The sequence below is a fragment of the Chiloscyllium punctatum genome, chromosome 26 (genome assembly GCF_047496795.1).
Source record: "Chiloscyllium punctatum isolate Juve2018m chromosome 26, sChiPun1.3, whole genome shotgun sequence".
Lineage (NCBI taxonomy): Eukaryota > Metazoa > Chordata > Chondrichthyes > Orectolobiformes > Hemiscylliidae > Chiloscyllium > Chiloscyllium punctatum.
Window position 1 is genome coordinate 64,062,497 of NC_092764.1, and position 23,836 is coordinate 64,086,332.

Consider the following 23,836-nt stretch of genomic DNA (forward strand, 5'->3'; position numbering starts at 1 on the left):
AAATTAGCATTGCCCAAGTCCCAGAGGACTGCTGTTTCAGTGGAGAGAGAGATGGCTGGTGGCAACTCATTGTGAGGGGAGAGGTTGAGAAGGACAATCCTTCATTGTGACTTCAGCTGGTGGGGGTACAGAACCAGCCCTGTTGTCATCACCCTGCATTGCAAACCAGCTGTCCAGCCAACGCAGCTAACTTGACACCATAATGGCCAAAGTTCAAAATTGAGAAACCCAATGGTAATAAAATAGCACCCAAAGAGAGAAAATATACGTTGGTATCATTGACGTGAAATCGAAAAAAAAGGATGCCCCCAACAAAACATATTTTCTTCTGATTTCTGAAACTTATGGTTGTCTTTTTTATCACTTCAGACAGAAATTGTAAGAAAATCTGCATAAAGCTGAAACCCAAAGGTCAGTGATCTCATACACACAAAAATAAAAATAAAATGTGAGAATTATTACGCAAGAAGACAGAGGATGAAAGTAAGAAATTGTGCATTTATAAAGCACCTGTCACAACCTCAATAATTATCAAAGTGTGTGATTGATAATGAAATAATTTTGATGTTTAGTTGTTGTCAAACATAGCAGCCAATGTTTGCACAGCAGGACCCATACTTAGAGAATAGTTGAATGATTTGAATGTGCGTTTTAATGCTGTTGGACATGGGTTAAAATAGAGAGTGACTCACAGACTGGTCAAGCAACAGCCTGGCATAGTCATTCCCACAGAATCATACCTCACAGACAATATCCCAGACACCACCATCACCATCCCTGAATATGTCCTGTCCCACCAGCAGGACAGAACCAGCAGAGGTGACAGCACAGTGGGAGATAATTGGGTGGGAGCATCCTTGGAGTCTTGAACTTTGATTCCAGACCCTATAAAGTGAGAAGTCATCGTGTTATATATGGGCAAGGAAACCTTGAACTGATCACCACATACCATCCTCTCTCAGCTGAGGAATCAGCGCTCCTCCATGTTGAACAATAAGGGTGGCAAGGGCACAGAATGTATTCTGGGTGAGAGATTTCAATGGAAAAAGTGAGGACTGCAGATGCTGGAGATCAGAGCTGAAAATGTGTTGCTGGAAAAGCGCAGCAGGTCAGGCAGGAACAGGAACAGGAGAATCGACGTTTCGGGCATCAGCCCTTCTTCAGGATTTCAATGTCAATAACTGAGAGTGGCTCAGAAGCAGCATTACCGAACAAGCTGGTCGGGTCCAAAAGGACATAGCTGCTAGACACGGTCTGCGTCAGGTAGTGAGGGAACCCACAAGTAGAAAAATCATACTTGACCTCATCGTCACCAATCTGCTGGCTCAAGGTGCATCTGTGCAAAGCAGTGGCTGTAAGAGTGACCCCAGCACAGTCCCCGTGGACGCAATGCCCCACCTTCACATTGAGAATTCCTTCTATTGTGTTGAGTGGCTCGATTACCATGCACAATGGGTCAAACTTTGAACAGATCTAGCAACTCCACGCTGGACATCCATGAGGCACTATGAACCATAGCAGCAGCAGGACTGTACTCCAGCATAATCTGTAACCTCATTGACTAGCGTAACCCCAGTCAACCATTGCCATCAAACCAGATGATGAACCCTGGTTCAATAGAGAATGCAGGAGGTCACGCCAGGAGCAGCACCAGGCATTGCTAGAAATGCGACAATAAACTGCTGAAGCCAGTAGATGGCACTATCTGTGTTACCAAGCAGAGGCAGCATGCAATGGACAGAGCTAAGTGATCCCATAACCATCAGAACCAAGCACTGCAGTGCTACCACTTCCAGTCATGAGTCATGGTCGACAATTAAACAATGAACAGAGGAACCATGCCTCCTGAATTTTCCTTCCCCAATGACAAAACTTTGGTGCACAAATCAGGCCAACAGCATTTACAAACATCTTCAGCTTTAAATGCCAAATGCATGATTTATATTGGCCTCTTACAAAGAATGATGTAAAAAACTGGCTGTAGGTAATGGATACTGCAAGGCGATGGGCCCTGAAAACATTCTGGCAATAGCACTGAAAGCTTTGTACCCAGAACTTGCCACTCCTCTTGCCAAGCTGTTCCAGTACAGCCACAACACTGGTCAAAAAAGATGAAGTCATGAGGGGTCAAAAAGCTAACTCTCCTTGACAGCAAGGTAGTATTTGACCAAGTGTGAGATCAAGGAATCTGAGTAAAACTGAAGTCAAAGGGAATCAGTGGGAAAACTCTCCATTGATTAGAGTCATTCTTGGAACATTGGAGGATGGTTATGGTTGTTGGAGGTCAGTCATTTTAACTCCAGGACATCTCTGCAGGAATTCCTCAGGGTAGGATCCTAGGCCCAACTATCTTTAACTGTTCCTACCCTCCAGCATTCTCTGATGATTGCACAATGTTCATTCCCATTCCCAACTCCTCAGATACTGAAGCAGCACGTATCAATAATAGCGAATCTGCACAACATCCAGGTTTGGGATGGGAGGTCCCTCGAAATATTTTGGGCCACACAAGTGCAAAGCAAAGGCCATCTAATGAGAATCCAACTGTTGTCCTTTGGCATTTAATGTCAATGGTAATTCCCAATCCGCCATAATCAACATCCCGAGGGATACAATTGACCAGAATCTGAACTGGAGCATTCATATAAATAATCTGGCTTCAAAACCACATCAGAGTTTGGGAATTCTGTGGTGAATAACTTGCCTCCTCTCTCCTCAAAGCCTGTTCACCATCTAAGAGGTACAAATCCTGAGTGTGATGATAAACGTCCCAATTGAGTGGATGGGTGCAGCTTCAACAACACTCAAGTTGTTTGACATCATCTAGGACAAAGTTGTCCACTTGGTTTCCAGCCCAACTAATACCTTCACCATTCACTCTCTGAGCCAGCAATGCACATTAGCTGCAGTGTGTACCGTGTATGATATTGTCCTGCATTAACTCACCAAGGCTCCTTTGATAACAACTTCCAAGCTGGCAAGCTCTGTCAATTAGAAGGAGAGGGCTGCAGGTACTTGGGAACACCACCTTTCTTGCAAGTTCCCCTCTAAGCCAGACACCATTCTCACTTGCAACTCTATTCCTACACTGGCACTGGATCAAAATCATAGAAATCCATTGCTGGAGGTAGAAATTAGCATTGCCCAAGTCCCAGAGGACTGCTGTTTCAGTGGAGAGAGAGATGGCTGGTGGCAACTCATTGTGAGGGGAGAGGTTGAGAAGGACAATCCTTCATTGTGACTTCAGCTGGTGGGGGTACAGAACCAGCCCTGTTGTCATCACCCTGCATTGCAAACCAGCTGTCCAGCCAACGCAGCTAACTTGACACCATAATGGCCAAAGTTCAAAATTGAGAAACCCAATGGTAATAAAATAGCACCCAAAGAGAGAAAATATACGTTGGTATCATTGACGTGAAATCGAAAAAAAAGGATGCCCCCAACAAAACATATTTTCTTCTGATTTCTGAAACTTATGGTTGTATTTTTTATCACTTCAGACAGAAATTGTAAGAAAATCTGCAAAAAGCTGAAACCCAAAGGTCAGTGATCTCATACACACAAAAATAAAAATAAAATGTGAGAATTATTACGCAAGAAGACAGAGGATGAAAGTAAGAAGTTGTGCATTTATAAAGCACCTGTCATAACCTCAATAATTATCAAAGTGTGTGATTGATAATGAAATAATTTTGATGTTTAGTTGTTGTCAAACATAGCAGCCAATGTTTGCACAGCAGGACCCATACTTAGAGAATAGTTGAATGATTTGAATGTGCGTTTTAATGCTGTTGGACATGGGTTAAAATAGAGAGTGACTCACAGACTGGTCAAGCAACAGCCTGGCATAGTCATTCCCACAGAATCATACCTCACAGACAATATCCCAGACACCACCATCACCATCCCTGGATATGTCCTGTCCCACCAGCAGGACAGAACCAGCAGAGGTGACAGCACAGTGGGAGATAATTGGGTGGGAGCATCCTTGGAGTCTTGAACTTTGATTCCAGACCCTATAAAGTCAGAAGTCATCGTGTTATATATGGGCAAGGAAACCTTGAACTGATCACCACATACCATCCTCTCTCAGCTGAGGAATCAGCGCTCCTCCATGTTGAACAATAAGGGTGGCAAGGGCACAGAATGTATTCTGGGTGAGAGATTTCAATGGAAAAAGTGAGGACTGCAGATGCTGGAGATCAGAGCTGAAAATGTGTTACTGGAAAAGCGCAGCAGGTCAGGCAGGAACAGGAACAGGAGAATCGACGTTTCGGGCATCAGCCCTTCTTCAGGATTTCAATGTCAATAACTGAGAGTGACTCAGAAGCAGCATTACCGAACAAGCTGGTCGGGTCCAAAAGGACATAGCTGCTAGACACGGTCTGCGTCAGGTAGTGAGGGAACCCACAAGTAGAAAAATCATACTTGACCTCATCGTCACCAATCTGCTGGCTCAAGGTGCATCTGTGCAAAACAGTGGCTGTAAGAGTGACCCCAGCACAGTCCCCGTGGACGCAATGCCCCACCTTCACATTGAGAATTCCTTCTATTGTGTTGAGTGGCTCTATTACCATGCACAATGGGTCAAACTTTGAACAGATCTAACAACTCCATGCTGGACATCAATGAGGCACTATGAACCATAGCAGCAGCAGGACTGTACTCCAGCATAATCTGTAACCTCATTGACTAGCATAACCCCAGTCAACCATTGCCATCAAACCAGATGATGAACCCTGGTTCAATAGAGAATGCAGGAGGTCATGCCAGGAGCAGCACCAGGCATTGCTAGAAATGCGACAATAAACTGCTGAAGCCAGCAGACGGCACTATCTGTGTTACCAAGCAGAGGCAGCATGCAATGCACAGAGCTAAGTGATCCCATAACCATCAGAACCAAGCACTGCAGTGCTACCACTTCCAGTCATGAGTCATGGTCGACAATTAAACAATGAACAGAAGAACCATGCCTCCTGAATTTTCCTTCCCCAATGACAAAACTTTGGTGCACAAATCAGGCCAACAGCATTTACAAACATCTTCAGCTTTAAATGCCAAATGCATGATTTATATTGGCCTCTTACAAAGAATGATGTAAAAAAATGGCTGTTGGCTATGGATACTGCAAGGCGATGGGCCCTGAAAACATTCTGGCAATAGCACTGAAAACTTTGTACCCAGAACTTGCCACTCCTCTTGCCAAGCTGTTCCAGTACAGCCACAACACTGGTCAAAAAAGATGAAGTCATGAGGGGTCAAAAAGCTAACTCTCCTTGACAGCAAGGTAGTATTTGACCAAGTGTGAGATCAAGGAATCTGAGTAAAACTGAAGTCAAAGGGAATCAGGAGGAAAACTCTCCATTGATTAGAGTCATTCTTGGAACATTGGAGGATGGTTATGGTTGTTGGAGGTCAGTCATTTTAGCTCCAGGACATCTCTGCAGGAATTCCTCAGGGTAGGATCCTAGGCCCAACTATCTTTAACTGTTCCTACCCTCCAGCATTCACTGATGATTGCACAATGTTCATTCCCATTCCCAACTCCTCAGATACTGAAGCAGCACGTATCAATAATAGCGAATCTGCACAACATCCAGGTTTGGGATGGGAGGTCCCTAGAAATATTTTGGGCCACACAAGTGCCAGACAATGTCCATCTCCAACTAATGAGAATCCAACCATTGTCCCTCGGCATTTAATGTCAATGGTAATTCCCAGTCCATCATAATCGACATCCCGAGGGATACAATTGACCAGAATCCGAACTGAAGTATTCATATAAATAATCTGGCTTCAAAACCACATCAGATTTTGGAAATTCTGTGGATAGTAACTTGCCTCCTCTCTCCTCAAAGAATGTCCACCATCTACAAGGTACAAATCCAGTGTATGATAGTATCTTCCTGTATGGGTGCAGCTTCAACAACACTCAAGATGTTTGACATCATCTAGGACAAAGCTGCCCACTTGATTTACGTCCCAACCAATACCTTCACCATTCACTCCCTCAGCCAGCAATGCAAGTGGCAGCAGTGTGTACTGTGTATGATACTGTCCTGAATTAACACACGAAGGCTGCCTCGACCACAACATTCAAGCCGGCAAACTCTGTCAATTAGGAGAGAGCCGCAGATACATGGGAACACCACCTCTCCTGCAAGTTCCCCTCTAAGCCATACAGCCATCCTGATTTATAGCTATATCATTGTTCCTTCTCTGTCGCTGGTTCAAATCCTGGACCTCCACTGCTCGAGTTAAAAAGTAACATTGCCAAAGTCCCCGAGAGGTGCTATTTCAGTGGAGAGAAAAATGGCTGGTGGTGGCTCATTGTGAGGGAAGAGGTTGAGAAGGACAGTCCTTCATGGTGACCTCAGCTGGTGTGGGGACTGAGCCCACATTGTTGGCATCAGCCTGCATTGCAAACCAGCTCTCCAGCCAACTGACCTCATAATGGCCAAAGATTAATATTGATAAACCCAATGGAAATGAAACAACATCCAAAGAGAGGAAATATTAGTTGGCATCACTGACGTAAGAACGAAAATCAGTCTGCTCTCAGCAAAAGAGATTTCAATTTCCAAACCTTATAGCTGCCTTTTTTTTAATCCCTACAGACGCTGACTGTCAGAAAATCTGCAAAACAATAAAAGAAGAAGGTCAGTGATCTCATTAAAACACAAAATTAAAAATGCTGTCACCATGCTAAATGGGACAGACTTTGAGCAGATCTAGAACATTAATATTTGGAATCCATGAGGCACTGTGGGCCAGCAGCAGCAGCAGAATTGAACTCGAGCGCAATCTGTAACCTCATGGCCCAGCATATTGCCCACTCAACCATGACCATCAAGCCAGGGGATTAACCCTGGTTGAATGGAGAGTGCAGGAGGGCATGCCAGGAGCAGAACAGGTATTGCTAAAAATGTGATGATAAACTGTTGTAGCTTCTAGACAGGATTACCTGTGTACCAAGCAGAAACAGCAATGGACAAAGCTAAGTGATCCCATCACCATCAGAACTAAGTAATGCAGTGCTGCCACTTCCAGTCATGAACCATGGTCTACAATTAAACAATGGACAAGAGGACCATGCTCTCTGAATTTAACCATCCCCAATGATGGGGAAGCCCAGCACATCAGTGCAATAAACAAGGCAAATCATTTACAAACATCTTCACTTAGAAATGCTGAGTGGATAATTCATGTCGGCCTCCATATACATAGAATGATGTACAGAAATGGTTGGATATAGGCCCTGACAACATTTTGATAATAGTACTAAAGACTTGTGCTCTTCAACAGCCAAGCTGTTCCAATTCAGCTCTCGCACTGGCATCTACCTGAAATTTCAAGAATTGCTCAGGTATGTCCTGTATATAAAAAGGACAATGCCAACCCAGCTAATTATCCCAGTATCAATCTATTCTCAACCATTTGGAAAGGGATAGTGCCATCAGGCAGCACTTTCTCAGCAATAACCTGCTCAGAGATGCTCAGTTTGGGTATTGCCAGGACCACTCAGCTCCTGACCTCATTACAGCCTTAATCCAAACATGGACAAAGGAGGTGAGGTCAAAAGGGTACGTAAAGATAACTGACCTTGATATCAAGGTAGTATTTGACCAAGTGTAACAAAACTGAAGTCAAATGGAAATCTGATTACTGATTACTGTTATTCTTGGAACACAGGAGGACGGTGGTGGTTGCTGGAGGTCAGACATTTCAGCTCCAGGACATCTCTGGGTAGTATTCTGGGTGCAAACACCTCTATCAGCTTCTAGTGTCCTGCATAAGTTCAGAAATGGGAACGTGCTCTGATGATTGTACAATGTTGGACAATCTGATGATTGTACAATGTACATTCCCAAGTCCTCAGATTCTGAAGCAGCCTGTGTCTCTACGCAGCAAACTGTAGACAACATCCAGGTTTGGGTTGATAAGTGTCTTGTAATATTTCAGTCACACAAGTACCAGGCAATAGCTATCTCCAACTAACGAGAATCCAACCATTGCCCCCTGACATTCAACGTCAATGGTAATTACTAATCCCCCATTATCACCATCCTGAGGGATACAATTGGCCAGAATCTGAACTGGAGCATTCACTCAATTAATCTGGCTACAAAAGTATGTCAAAGGTTGGGAATTCTGTGGTGAGTAATTTGCCTTCTCACTCCTCAAAGCCTAACCATCATCTACAATGTATAAATCAAGCATGTGATGGAATATGCCCCAGTTGCCTGGATAGGTGCAGCTCCAAGAACACTCAAAATGTTTGAAACCATCTAGCACAAATTTAGCATATGGGACTTATTCCATCACACTCATGATTTACATCCCAACTAATACTCCATCATTCACTCCCTCAGCCAGCAATGCACAGTGGCAGCAGTGTGTACTGTGTATGATGCTGTCCTGAATTAACTCACTGAGACTCCCTTGACAGCAGCTTCCAAGCCTGCAACCTCTGTCAAGGACAAGGAGAGAGCCGCAGATACATGGGAGCATCATCTCTCCTGTAAGTTTCCCTCTAAGCCATGATCCACTCTGACATGTAACTATATCATGGTTTCTTCACTGTTGCTGTATCAACATCCTGGAACTCCAATGCTAGAGGTGAAAAGTAACATTGCCAAAGTCCCCAAGAGCTGCTGTTCCAATGGAGAGAGAGATGGCTGGTGGTGGCTCAATGTGAGGGGAGAGGTTGAGAAGGTGAATCCTTCACGGCAACCTCAGCTGGTAGGGGTACTAAACAAGCACTGTTGGCATTGCAAACCAGCTGTCCAGGTAACTCAGCTAACTAGCCAAAGATCAATATTGAAAAACCCAATGGAAATAAACCAGCACTCAAAGATAGATTGGCATCACTGATTTAAGAACTAAAAACAGAATTCTGTCAATAAATGAAGTTTACTTTTTATTTCTAAACCTTACAGCTGTCTTCTTTATCTTACAGACAGAGCTTGTAAGAAAATTTGCAAAAAGGGGAGATCAAAAGGTCAGTGGTCTCATAAACAAAAATAAAAGGAAAAATGTGATCATTATTGCACAAGAAGAGAGAAGATGAAAGTAGGAAATGGTGCATTTGTGAAGCATTTGTTACACCCTCATAATTTCCCAAAGTGTGCGACAGATGATGAAATAATTTTGATGTCTAGTCATTGTTAAACGTAGCATCCAATGTTTACACAGCAAGGACCCATGATTAGAGCATAGTTGAATGATTAGAATGTGTGTTTTAATGCTGTTGGCCATGGGATAATATAGAGAGCTGTCTCAAAGACTCATCAAGCAACAGCCTGACACAGTTATACTCACAGAGTCATACCTGACAGACAATGTCCCAGACACCACCATCACCATCCCTGGATATGTCCTGTCCCACCAGCAGGCCAGATCCAGAAGAGGTGGCAGCACAGTGAGATAGAGTTGGGAAGGAGTTTCCCTTGGAGTTCTCAACATTGATTCCAGACCCCATGAAGTCTGAAGCCATCAGGTTATTTATGGGCAAGGAAACCTCCTGCTGATTACCACGTACCATCCTCCCTCAGCTGAGGAATCTATGGTCCTCCATATTGAATAACACTTGGAAGAAACAATGAGGGTGGCAAGGGCACAGAATGTATTCTGGGTGGGGGACTTCAATGTCAATTCAATGCTGAAATGCTGCAGTACTGATTGAGCTGGTCAGGTCCTAAAGGACATCCATGCTAGACAGGGTCTGCAGCAGATAACAAGGGAACCCACAAGAGGGAAGAAACATACTTGACCTCATCCTTACCAATGTACTGACTTCTGAAGCATCTGTCCAGGCCAGTGTTGGTAAGAGTGACCACTACCCAGTCCTCGTGGAGACAAAACCATTGACAATACCCTCCACAGTGTTGTGTGGCACTGTCACTGTGTAAATGGGGCAGCCTTTGAACAGATGCAGCATCCAAGATTGGGAATCGATGAAGCATCATGGACCATCAGTAGCAGCAGATTTGTACTCCAGCACAATCTGTCACCTCCTGGCCCAGGATATTCCCCACTCCACCATTACCATCAAGCCAGAGGACCGACCCTGGTTCAATGGAGAATACAGGAGGGCATGCCAGGAGCAGCACCAGGTATACCTAAAAATATGATGAAGAACTGCTGAAGCTCCCAAACAGGACTACCAGTGTATCAAGCAGAAACAGCATGCAATGGGCAGAGTTAAGTGAACCCATAATCATCAGAACTAAGTTCTAAGCTGTCTTTATTTTATCTCCACAGATGAATGTTGTGAGAATTACTGCCATCTCAAAGGTTAGTGATCTAATAAACACAAAATAAAATAAAGTCACAATTATTGTACAAGAAGAGTGAAGATGAAAGTACAAAATTGTGCACTTATAAAGCACCTGTCACAACGCCAAAATTTACCAAAGTGTGTGATATTCTTTGAATGTTTAGTCTTTGTTAAACATGACAGCCAATGTTTGCACATCAAGGCCCCAAGATTAGAGAATAGTTGGGCGATTTAAGCATGAGTTTCAATGTCGTTGGACGTAAGATAAATATTGGTCAGAATATGTCTTCTGTTCATCCTCAAATAGAGTTTTCAGATCTTTTACATTTGCATTTACATTTACATGGACAGAATTGCAGATTAAACACAGCATCTGGATCATTGAAATGACGACTGAGTCCATCTATTTAAGTGCCTGTAGTGAGGTTTCAGGTGTTTAGGTGGGTGGTAATGACCGAGTGGTTCTCTCCCGAGACTATCTCAGAGACCCAGGTAATGTTCTGGGGACATGGGTTTGAATCCGATGGCCATATTGTCCATCATTGATTGCCAGGAAAAAAATTCCCATCCTACTCACTAATGTCCTTCAGGGAAGGATGGCTACCATCAATCACCTGGTCTGGCTGACATATGACTCCAGACCAACAGCAATGTGATTGACTCTTAACTGCCCTCTGTAACTGTGTAGCCAGCTACTTGGTTGTACCAACTGGTAGAAACAAAAAATGGAATGGAAACAGCTGGACCACCTGGCATTGACCTAGGTACTGGGAACAACAAAGGCAATCACAGCCCTGTTGAATCTGCAAAGTCATCCTTACTAATATCTGGCGGCTAGTGCCAAAATTGTGACAACTGTCCCACAGACTAGGCAAAAATGGCCTGACATATTTATCCTCACAGACAGGTTTCCCATTACTGAGAGCAGCACCAGGTTCCAGCCTTCATGTGTACACTTTGAGGTTAGTGTACCTGTGGTCTGGCCTTTGATAGATGTCAAACAAAGTACAGGTCCTAATACTGCCCCCCCCGGGGAAGGGCAGCATTTGTTGCCTGACCCATTACCCTCAAGAAGTGAAGCTGGATCAACACATCAGAGAGAAAGAAATGGGAAGTTATATTGATATGGTTGGGTGAGGAAGGTAGGAGGATACTCATATAAACATTGGCACTGACCAGTTGGGCTGAATGGCCTGTTTCCGTGCTGTCAATGGAACTTGACGTGGTTTGATGTCATGAATTAAGATGGACCAAATGTCTGGTTTTTAATCAAACACCTCATCTTGGAATTAGGCGATGTCAGATGTCCTTTTTTTATGTTTTGGGAAGGGGATAATTGAGGAACTTATCCAAATCACACTTCCTCTTGCCCTGTACTGGCTGTGCAGAAATCTGCAATCTGTATTGATCCTGAAACCCCATTTATCCTGGGAATTCTGGCAGGAGAACAGCAGAGCTCCAGGGAAATGGATGTCTACTTAAAAACAAATAAACAGGGGAAGGTGAGTCTCATTTACCAGCCCATGCCACCATTCACTGAGACCATGTCTGATCTTCCACTTCAGCAATATTTTCCTGCAGTCTCTGTATAAGCGAGGTGATGATGCAGTGGTCATGTCAGTGAGTTCATAACTGAGAGTCCCAAACTAATATCCTGAGAATGTTAGCTCGAATCCCACCCTGGGATTATGTAATTGGGCTTTGAATCAAAATCTGGAGTCATACAGCACGGAAACAGACCCTTCGGTTCAAACCGTCCAGATATCCCAAACCAATCTATTCGCACCTGGCCTGTACCCATCCAGATGCCTTTTAAATGTTGCAATTGTGTTAGCCTACTGGTGACTTTGAAAACATTGCTGGTCAGGTATAATCATAGAATCCCTACGTGTGGAAACAGGCCCTTCAGCCCAACAAGTCCACACTGACCTTCCAAAGAGTATCCCACCCAAACCTAATACTCTACATTTACCCCTGATTTATGCACCTAACCTACACATCCCTGAACGCTATGGGAAATTTAGCATGGCCAATTCAAATAGCCTGCACATCTTTGGACTGTGGGAAGGAAGCTCATAGAGAGAATGTGCAAACTCCATACAGACAGTTGGCCAAGGCTGGGATTGAACCCGGGTCCCTAGCACTGTCAGCCAGCATTGCTAACCACTGAGACAATGTGCCACCCAGTATCCATCAGGTTAATGAATATGCTGAGCTTAGTTTATCTGGCCTCCATGTGACTCCAGACCCACAGCAGTCTTCTCAGTACTAGGGCAGTTCAGGATGGGTAATAAATATTGGCCCAGTCAGTTAAAGCAAAGTGAATTTATAGATTTAAAACAGAAATCCCTTGATGTTTATAATCGCTCAATCTGAGCCTCAATAGCTGAGCCTCCACAGTCCTCTGGAGAAGGAATTCCTCATCTCAGTCTGAAATAACCTGCCCCTCGTTATGTTACCTGGTTCTGGATTACATCCCTCCTCACTCTACCATCCAATTTCCAGGCTGATGTATAATAATAAACTGCTTTTAAGAAATGGCTAGTAGGCTCCAACTTGACATTTCATCTTGGACACAGCTCTTTAAACCATCGATCCATGTTTTATTTAAAAACTCTGACTTGTTTAACCACTGTTAACATAGAGAAGCATGATGGAATTTAAAAAAGAGAGAGCACTAATTATGTTTAAGAAACTCAGTCAATATTCTTTTATCATTTCATTTCAGAAACTCTAACATCAGATAAATGTGAGGCATTTGTCCAGAATCTAACTACAACATGCAATCTACAGGCAAAGAACATTAAGAACAAGTAAGTGCATGTGGTTGATATTTTCAGCACAGAACATGGATCAGGATCAGGATCAGGACCAGGAAAAGGCCTGGGTTTATAATTGATTAGTTGATTAAATTGGAATTAGAGCAGAACAGACCTGATGAAGGGTTTCAGCCCAAAACATGGGCCTTCCTGTTCCTTGGATGCTGTCTGACCTGCTGTGCTTTTCCAGCTCCACATCTACTGACTCTGGCTTCCAGCATCTGCAATCCTTACTGTCTCCATGATGCTGTTAAAATGATGTATTCTGTATTTATCGGCTTTTTCCCTAAACTTCTAGAATACGGATCATTAAGGGGAGGCTGAATGCCTAGTGGTGCTATTGCTAAGCGATTAATCCAAAGACCCAGGTACTGTTCTGAAGTCCTGGGTTCAAATCTCACTACAGCAGATGGTCAAATTCCAATTCAATAAAAATCTGGCTTTAAGGATCTAATTGTGAACATTGTTGATTTTTGTACTTGTGTTGTTGGTGTGGAACCATTGTGTGTGGAACCATTGTGTGAGGAACCATTGTGTGTGGAACCATTGTGTGTGGAACCATTGTGTGAGGAACCATTGTGTGTGGAACCATTGTGTGTGGAACCATTGTGTGTTGAACCATTGCGTGAGGAACCATTGCGTGAGGAACCATTGCGTGTGGAACCATTGTGTGAGGAACCATTGTGTGTGGAACCATTGCGTGAGGAACCATTGTGTGTGGAACTATTGCGTGAGGAACCACTGTGTGAGGAACCATTGTGTGTGGAACCACTGTGTAAGGAACCACTGTGTGAGGAACCACTGTGTGAGGAACCATTGTGTGTGGAACCATTGTGTGTGGAACCACTGTGTGAGAAACCATTGTGTGTGGAACCATTCGCATTGAGATGAAGAATTCCTTCTCCAGAGGGCTGTGGAGGTTCGGCTGTTGCGTTTGTTCAAGGCTCTGATTGAGAGATTATACACATCAAGGGATTTCTTTTTCAAATCCATAAATTCACATTGCTATCACTGGCTGGGCCAATATTTATTACCCATCCCTAACTAGTACTGAGAAGACAGCTGAGAGTCAACCACATTTCTGTGGGTCTGGAGTCACATGGAGGCCAGGTAAGCTAAGCTCAGCACATTTATTAACCTGATAGATATTCGGATGGCATGTTGGCTCAGTGTTTAGCACTGAAGGCTCACAATGCTGGGACCAGGGTTTAATACCAGCTTTGGGCAACTGTCTGTGTGGAGCTTGCACATTCTCTCTGTGGGTTTCCCCTGATTAGGTGAATTGGTCATGCTAAATTACCCAATGTGATCTTTGGTTGAGATTATAACATTTACGACACAGAATGCTACATCTGATTCCACTAGAGTTGAACCCTATTGGGGGATATTAACAAGTGTAATGAAGTTCAAGCTATTATTGCAGGCCAAAGACCAGAAAGTGCACATGTAGTGACAACCACAGATCCCACAAACTGCTCAGCAGCCCCCTCGGTCAGTAGTAATTGGTATTACAAACATCCCTTAAACTCTGACTTTTTCTCATAAGAAAGAGACATTTTCCTCCAAGGATCTCACCTCTGATTTCCCTCAAACACAGCTCTTATTCAGCCTGGAAGCTTTCTTGCATTTTCTTTGGCCTGCAATAAGGATCAAGAAACAACCTCATAACCTTTGAATATCCCAGCAGTGGTCCAACATCCAGCTGCTCAATCTCTTCTCCCAAGACTGTGTCCGGCTGGATCCACAAGACTGCATCCCAGCGTCTAACCACTTCGATTAGCTGATAATTGCTTATTTTACTATCTACTTTACTCATCGTGTGTATTTCAAAATCTCTCATTACAGAATACAAAGGAGATGTGTAAGAGCCACAGCTAATTGTGAAGCTTCTGCCAAAGACAGTATCACACAAATACACTCAAGATATAAAGCTTATTGTAGAAAATTAATCAACTCAAGTTTTAAAGGAATAACACTTGTTGCCAATTCTTCATGGGTAAGTAACTTTCACTAACTCTGTGCCTAGCAAAGCTACAACTCCAGGTACAGACAACATAGGATCTTTGACCTGATTTTTCAACGTGTACAGAAATGTTTGCCTTGTAACATCAAATCTGATGTGGTATCCTATATATTTATAATTTTCAAAGTTCATATTTGAGGCTAGATTTTTATCTCAATATGTTTTAAGTATTAATATATATTGATGAACATAAAAGGAATTGAATAAGATTTAAATTAAATATTCATCTCTAATATACTAGCCTCACCTTAAACTAAAATAAAGAACTGTGGGCACTGGAGATCTGAAACCAAACCAGAAACTGAACTCTAATGAAGAGATACGAGACTTGAAACATTAATTCTGCTTTCTTCCCACAGATGCTGCTGCCAGACTTGCTGAATTTCTCCAGCATTTTCTGTTCTTGTTTGTGAGTTGCCTCACTGTGCTTGGTAATAAATGCACTCTTCATGTTTTTAGGCCTCTAATTACATACATCAGCAGCGAGGAATACAGGCTGCCTCTGGGAATTGGGTAGGGTAATGGATTAAATATGAAACCAAACTTAGTACACACTGATACGGGGATAAGCTTATATTTAGTTATATAAAAATGGGAGAAAGGGATACAATTAGGCCTATTGTGATACATGATCCAGTGGATAGCACAACCTCAGACATCAACCATTCACCCCTAAGCAATGAAAATCTCAACACTGCCGATGCTTGAAATCTGAAAGATATACAGAAAATGCTGGAGAAACCCAGCAAGTCTGGCAGCATCTGTGGAGAAAGAAACCCTGTAAACATTTCAAGTCCAGTATGAGCCTTCTTTGGAATGCTGAAGGAATAAATTCCAAGGAAGAATCATGCTTGCCTCAGAACGCTAACTTTCTCTTTATCTTCAAGTAATGTTGAGACACAAAAAAAAAGTTTATTTGAATTCAGGGAAGATCTGTAAAATTGACCTTTAACTGGCACAGTAACTGAATTAACAAAGTTCAGCTAAAATAGAATAAAAAGTAATATCAAGCCGGAGAAGGTTCAGAAAATGCATAAGATAAAGCTGCATAGTGTTACGGGTAAAGTATTGGCATGGATAGGAGATTGGTTGACCAACAGGAAGCAAAGAGTGGGGATAAATGAGTGCTAGGAGAAAGCAAGGACTGCAGGTGCTGGAGATCAGAGTCAAAACGTGTGGCATTTGCAAAGCACAGCCAGTCAGACACCAGCTGAGGAGCAGGAGAGTCGACGTTTCAGGAATGATAAAGAGCTTGTGCTTGAAGCATTGACTCTACTGCCACTTGGATGCTGCCTGACCGGCTGTGTTTTTCCAGCACCACACTTTTTGACTTTGATAAATGAGTGCTTTTCTGGTTGGCAATCAGTAACTAGTGGTGTGCCTCAGGGATCAATGTTGGGACCACACAATTTATGTGATGATTGGAGTTGGGGACCACGTGCAGTGTGTCAAAGTTTGCAGATGACACTAATGATTGGCAGAGCAAAGCGTGCAGAAGACTGAAACTTGGCAGAGGAACATAGATACTTTAAGTGAGTGGGCAAAGGTCTGTCGGATGGAACACAATGGTAATAAATGTGAAGTCATCCATTTTGGTAGGAGTAACGGTAAAAAGGACTATTATTGTTATGTTGCCATAGTCTTATGAGATCATAGGGGCTGCTGTCTCATTAGAGAGAGAAGCAACTAGTGGTGATTTAACCTGAGGGCCACCAGGCCTCGGGCAAGGGAAGAGGTTGAAAAGGAGAATCCATTATGGTAACCTCAAACCAGTGATGGGAATTGAACCCACACTGCTCTGTAAACCAATGATCTTGCCAACTGAACTAAACAATTCCCAAAAGGACTATTACTTGAATGGTAAAATGTTGCAGTACACTGCTGTGCAGCAGGACCTGGATGTCCTTGTGCATGAATCACAGAAGGTTGGTCTGCAGGTACAAAAGGTAATTAGGAAGGCAAAAGGAATATTGTCTTTCATTTCTAAAGGGGTTGAGTTTAAAAGCAGGGAGGTTATGTTGCAGCTGTACTGGGTACTGGTGAGGCCACACCTGGAGTACTGTGTGTAGTTTTGGTTTCTTTCCTAAGAAAGAATGTACTGACTCTGGAGGGGGTGCAGAGGGGGTTCACTAGGTTGGAGTTGAGTGGATTGACATATGAGGAAAGACCGAGTAGACTGGGATTATATTCATTGGAATTTTGAAGAAATGGGGGGGTTTGGGGGGAGTCTTAAAGAAACATAAAATTATGAAGGAATACATAAGATCGAAGTAGAGAGGATGTTTCCACTGGCAGGTGAAACTAGGACAAGAGGGCATAGCCTCAAAATTAGGGGGAGTAGATTTAGGACTGAATTGAGAAGGAGATTCTTCACCCAGAGGGTTGTAAATCTATGAAATTCCCTGCCCAATGAAATAGTTGACGCTACTTCAGTAAACATTTTTAAAGCTAAGATCAATATTTGTTTTAACCATGAAGGAATTAAGGGTTGTGGTGAGAGGGCAGGTGAGTGGAGCAGAGGCTACAAGAAGATCAGCCCTGATCTTATTGAATAGAGGACCAGGCTGGAAGGGCCAGATGGCCTACTGCTGCTCCCCATTCCTATCTTCTTATGTTCCTATGGAAAACATTTACCAGGATGTTGCTGGGAGTGGAGGGCATGAGTTCCAAGGAGAAGCTGCAAAGGCAGGGTCTTTTTTTCACTGGAGGAGTATAGGAGGTTGAGAGGTGACCTTATAGAGGTTTATAAAATCATGAGGGCCATAGGTGAGGTAAATGGCAGGTGTCTTTTACCCTGGAGTGGACAATTTCAAGACTAGAGGATCTATTTTTAGTGTGAGAGCAGTAATATTTTAAAAGTATGTGAGGGGCAATGCTTTTACACAGAGAATGGTTCATGTGTGGAATGACCATCCAGAGGAAGTGGTGGATCTGAGTACAGCTACAACATTTAAAAGGTGTGTAATAACATCTCTGGACAAGTTGATTAGAAAATATCTAGGTTGATAAACCCTTGGACTAGGTGAGCTTTCTTTCTTTGATTTCTTTCAAGCCATATTTAAGAAATTCATCTCTACTTTTATTCTATTCATTATTCCCACTGTCTCCTCTTTTACTGCTACATTTGCAGCATCTAATCCTGTAGTGAAGACATATGCCATGTGGTATAGTACATTACATAGCTACTGTTGGAAAAAGGAAAATTTCCTTTTTGTTCTCGAATAAGCCCTATCCTTCTTTTAACTTCCATTTCATTACTAATGTGTTAGTTGTTAATTTATTCGCATTCTTGTTCATTTCCCCTCTTATTCCCTTTCTCAGATTTCCTCTATGCTTTCTAAAGTATGCTTGTGTTTTTTTAACAATACTATAAGCTTACAATTGTCCTATTACTCATTGTTTTATTTTATTCTATTCTTTCTATCCCCATAACTAGAAAAAGCACAGCTTCCTGCTTTGATGGATTGGAAATACCATTTTCTTAAACATTGCAGACAGTTTTCCAAACTTTAGAGGGCAGGAGAGTTAAATACCATGACAGCTTTGATAGTTCCAGCGTTTTCATCGACATTTCATGATTACTCATGTCTACTTTGAACAATTCAATGAACAATTAAATTTTTGAAAAGGTTACTTACTTCTCCCAAAAGGTCAACTGAACAGGCCCAAAAGGATACACTACCTAAAGATTAAATTGCCCAAACAATAATTCTAATTAGAAATTATCCTTTTTTCCACTGTTTTATTATCTGATTTTCATGTATGTGCCATTCCAAATGTACATTATCTATAAATTATGCTTAATGAACAGAAATGTGAAATGGTTATTTATTTTGTTGTGCAGGTCGGTGAAAGAGCCACTCAAGAACAAAATGTTGACATTGAGGTTGTCCTCCCAGAGGAATTGTTCAGGAAATCAATGGAGCAGCAGAACGATTTCTCGAGCATCACATTTTCATTATTCAATGATACAACACTGTTTGAGGTACAGTGCTTCAATCCTGCACTGATGTCTGTATGCACCACCCACCACTCCAATTCGAAAAGGAGAAAGTAGAAAGGAACTTCTCATAACACAAGGAAGGCTACATTCGATCAACTGGGGAGTAGTGAACAGGCCACTAACAGCTCACGCATTTTTTCTGAATTGCATTTTGCAAACTCCTTTGCTGGCAAAGTCAACATTAATAGAATCATAGAGTCATAGAGATGTACAGCATGGAAACAAACCCTTCGGTCTATGACTAACTGTTGTGTGTCACAATTAACTGGGCAAAGTAATTGCCATCTAACCCTAATCTTAATCCCTTTTATTCACTTTTAGAAATAAGGGAGGTAGTCTGTAGGTTTGAAGTGTATTCAAGGCTGAAATAGACGGATTACCGGGTTAAGATAGGAGGCTGGGTCTGGGTGGGATGTTCTTCCGACAGTCAGTGTGGACTTGATAGGCTGAATGGCCTACTTCCACACTGTAAGGAATCAAGGGTTATGGGCTAAAGGCAGGAAAATGGCAATAAGGATTATCAGAGCAGCCAAGATCTCATTGAATGGTGGAACAGATATGATGGGCTGAATGGACAACTTCTCCTCCTTCACCTGATGGGTTTATGGTCTTATCTCTGTAACCTCCTCCAGTCCCGACAATCCTTCCTAGCACTGTAGCATCCTCCAGCCTTTCCAAACCTCCAGATCAATGTACGGTCCTGCAGAACCTACAAGCCTCCCTATCTCTGTAACTTCCTCAACTCTCGCTAAAGGTGACTTGATAGGATGGATGGATGGATACTTTTGTAGAGGACAAAAGAGTAATGGGCCACAGTTTGATAACAGGAGTCCATCCTTTTAAAACTGAGATGTGGAAGGTTTTGTTTTCCTCTTGGAGAGCCGTGAGTCTACAGAATTCTTTTCCTTAGAAAACACAGGAAGCTCAGTCGTTGAGTTTGCTCAAGGCAGCATTGAATAGATTTCTGATCAACAAGGGAGTCTAGGGTTATGGGAGTCAGACAGGAAACTGGAGTTCAGACAACAACCACGATGATACAGAATGATAGAGCAGACTCGAAGGAGTACAATGGCCTGTGTCTGTTCTTCATCCTAATTCCTATCGCTGTACAATATGTACAGAGATCTAACAAATACAGAGATCCATAATTTCATCCCCAGTTGGATGTGAGAATCACTGAGTGGGCCAGCATTTATTGCCCATCTCTAGTTTCTCTGGTAAAAGATGGCGGTGAGTTGCGTTCTTGAATCATTACTGTCCTTGTGAACTCAATACAACCACAGTGCTGTTAGGAAGAGGGTTCAGGAATGTTCACCCAGTGACAATGATGGAATGTCAAGATAATTTCATGTCAGGATGGTGTGCGGCTTGGAGAAGAACTGGCAGGTGCTGGTGTTCCTACGCATCTGTTCCCCTTACCCTTCTTGGTGTTGGAGGTTGTGGGTTAGGGAGATGCCATTGAAATGTTCCCATCGTGAGCCCTTTGACATTACCTCTGACTTTCAGAGATACAGGTGCCAATGCACCTTCTGGGTTACAGGGAACATTGTTAGTTGGTAAGCTCTTCCTGGATCCATAACATAAGATCCCCCTGGTTTCTGAATCCCTGAAGTCAGTACAGTTAGCTTCAGATAATATAACATTTGCAAATTACCTATCCAGCTCTGAAAGCCATGGAATATGAACTGTCCTGTGTTTCAGAGTCTTTGACCTCATATCACTACCCCTTCCATTAAAGTCCTTTGTTATTACTTTGTGTCCCACATGAGGGACAGGATTCCATCCTATTAGACTATTAAGGAATGCCCACACGAGGTGTAACCCTGTGTGTGGACCCTAGCACTAGTTTGGCCCTATTTACTTACACTTAAATTGTTAAAAATACCTAATGTCATGTTCTTCAGTGCAGTACATTGCTGACAGTTCTCATGGCTTCTTTCTCCACAGGACGAAAATAACAGTACTATCTTAAACAATAACGTGATTGAAGTTGCTGTAGGAAACACAAGCATTCATAACCTCACTGAGTATGTGAATATTACAATTAATCATAAGTCAAAAATGCTGGTAAGAAAATCTTCAGTAATTCCCAAGAATTTTGAGGATTGAGGAGACTGTTACGTTGATTGAATTTTATCCTTTTTGTCCCCAAGTTGACATTATAACAACCTATTCGGGTTTCTACATATGTTTTTGTTCAATTTTAAATGGCTCAGAACTGACAGAACATTTATCACCCTGTGTAAAGTATAAAGTAAAGTTCTTTGTTCATCTGATTTAAGCAATCTAAGCTTTGAAATTTCACTTCTTATCGCTCATGGAATCATAGAATCCTTACAGTGTGGAAGCAGGCCATTCAGCCTATCAAGTCCATGCTGACTGTCCAAAGAACATCCCACCTATACCCAGTATCCTATCTTAACTCGGAATACCGGCATTTCCCACGGCTAATCCACCAAACCTACACATCCCTGGACACTATGGGATTGAGCATGGCCAATCCACCTGATCTGCACAACTTTAGACTGTGGGAGGAAACCGGAGCACCTGCAGGAAACCCAAGCTGACATGGGGAGAAGATGCAAACTCCACACAGATGCTCAAGGGTGGAATCAAACCTGTGTCCCTGGTGCTGTGAGGCAGCAGTGCTAATCAATGAGCCACTGTACCACTCTGTTTTGGAGATATTGGTTTATTTTTTTGGCTATGAGTATCTGCTGGAGTTTGCAGTATATAGCAGTCAGTGAATCAAGCAGCTCTCACATCAGTGCTGCCATTTTGAAATAAAACCCTCCAGTTATCTCTTAAATACAGACAGCCTCAGGAAGGACCCCACACCCGAGCTCATTAAAAGGATCGTCAGCTACTCACATGCTAGCTGTTGATTGTTTTTTATTGATGAGTTGTGACAATTATACTACGCTCAAGTGGTTTCTGAATATTTGAGAAACTTTGTACATCCCTTCTGTCCTATTACATCAAAATGTATTCCTCGTTCCTGAAGTCTCTTCTACAACCAACTCCTGCATCATGTCTGGGTGGAGTGCTCCTTCTCTTTGAAAGTTTCAAGTTGGTTTTAAGTAGCACAGACAAGTTTTAAAATAATGTTCACATCACACAAATGTGAGCATTATTCCATCTGTTCTGGTTAATTTCTTTAAGTACACACTTCCTTTTTACATGGATGCATAAGCTGACCTGCTTACATGTTGCAGTTTAAATTTAAATTCATGTTAATCTTTCGGCCAGGAACTTGACCACCCTGTAGGTATTTTCCTCACCAACCTATTCCGAGATGATATGACATAGTCTTGGAGCAGGTGGGACTTGTACTGGGGCCTCCTGGCCCTGAGATGAGGGTAAATCACAGCACCACAGGAACTGTCTTCCTAAGCTTGTATGTGTGTGCTAATTAGCACATTAACCAAATTAATCATCACATTGTGATATCTGCACCTATTGTCGAGGACTATCCAATTCACTCACCTTCATGTTGGTGACTACCTCAATCTTACACCAAGGCTATTGACAGGAATCTTCTGGAACTTCTCCTGGTTTACCTCCTGCACACCTCAAGGGCTGTGTTAATACCCACTGAGGCACGTCACTGAGGACGCAGACATGCTCCCACTTGTACATTAATGTGAGCCAGTTTTAGGTGTGTAACAAGAATCCAGCAAAATATATGAGGCCACTCCACTTTATAGGCTCCACAATAGAACTCCAACCCTGTAAAAGCCACATGTTAAGAAAGTCTCTCAATTTCCTGAGGACCATCTAAATTCACTTTCAATCTTTTGAATGTTAAGACAAAGGTTCCTTTATTACTGGGGATGTTCAAACATTAAATAATGGCTAACCAAGGAAACATTCATGCCCGGATGTGTAAATACACAGTTTAATTGCTATCAATCCAAATGTGAGGTGCAATCACAGTCTAATTCAATCTTAGGTTAAGCATTGTCATATACAAACACTGGTCTCTGTTTGTGGTTCACCTGTAGGTTAATAGGCATTTCAATAGATTTGTAGTGAAACACCAACGAGCCAAACAAAACATTTCAATTTATTTTTGAATTTCAGAATAACTTCTCTCAACATTGTGTCTTCTGGTCTGAAAATGAAGATGGTAAGTAAAAGACTTGTCAAACTATTACAGTTAATATTAGAAAACCAATTCTCTAATTTTTAGACCAAACCTTATGTTACAGACAACTCAACAGGTCATTGGGATATTACTGGTTGTAAAACAACAGTTCAGGATAGCCGTACCATATGTCAGTGTGACCATCTCTCCTACTTTGCTGTGTTACTGGTAAGTTTTGTACTGATGTCTTCTGTATGAGAGATCTGTCATTCCTGATGAAGAGCTTATGCTTGAAATGTCGACTCTCCTGCTCCTCAGATGCTGCCTGAAAGGCTGTGCTTTTCCAGCACCACACTTCTTGACTGTGTGTTAGTCATTGCCAATAGGCAACTCACTCTTTCCACTGAATCTCCTCAAAATATTTCCTTTATTTAGCATTGTCATCTTCTACAGACTTTTCATCCTTCCTTCACAGTCTTCCATGCCTACTGCTTTGCCAGAGTTTCAGTGCAAACTTGTCGAGATTTCTGACTAACCCTACTCAGAGCCCAAGGACTGACCTTAACTGAGCTACTCAGTTTTCAATTCTCTCTCTCTCATCGATGGGTTTTGAGGACGTAGCAGC

General features: G+C 42.5%; 1 protein-coding gene across 3 annotated transcripts in view; it reads left to right on the plus strand.

The window, feature by feature from the left end:
• LOC140453129 (adhesion G-protein coupled receptor G5-like) overlaps positions 1-23,836 on the plus strand; it is a 90,361-nt gene that overhangs the window by 47,682 nt on the left and 18,843 nt on the right. For 2 of the 3 annotated variants that reach the window (XM_072547540.1, XM_072547541.1), the window contains 9 exons: positions 6,618-6,659; positions 8,960-9,001; positions 10,264-10,296; positions 13,008-13,092; positions 14,944-15,094; positions 18,966-19,106; positions 21,072-21,191; positions 23,208-23,253; positions 23,336-23,439. In XM_072547540.1, the coding sequence (XP_072403641.1) occupies positions 6,618-6,659; positions 8,960-9,001; positions 10,264-10,296; positions 13,008-13,092; positions 14,944-15,094; positions 18,966-19,106; positions 21,072-21,191; positions 23,208-23,253; positions 23,336-23,439 (764 nt within the window). Of the gene's footprint in view, positions 1-369; positions 412-3,500; positions 3,543-6,617; positions 6,660-8,959; positions 9,002-10,263; positions 10,297-13,007; positions 13,093-14,943; positions 15,095-18,965; positions 19,107-21,071; positions 21,192-23,207; positions 23,254-23,335; positions 23,440-23,836 lie in introns of all 3 variants that reach the window. The other variant, XM_072547539.1, reaches the window with a different exon arrangement.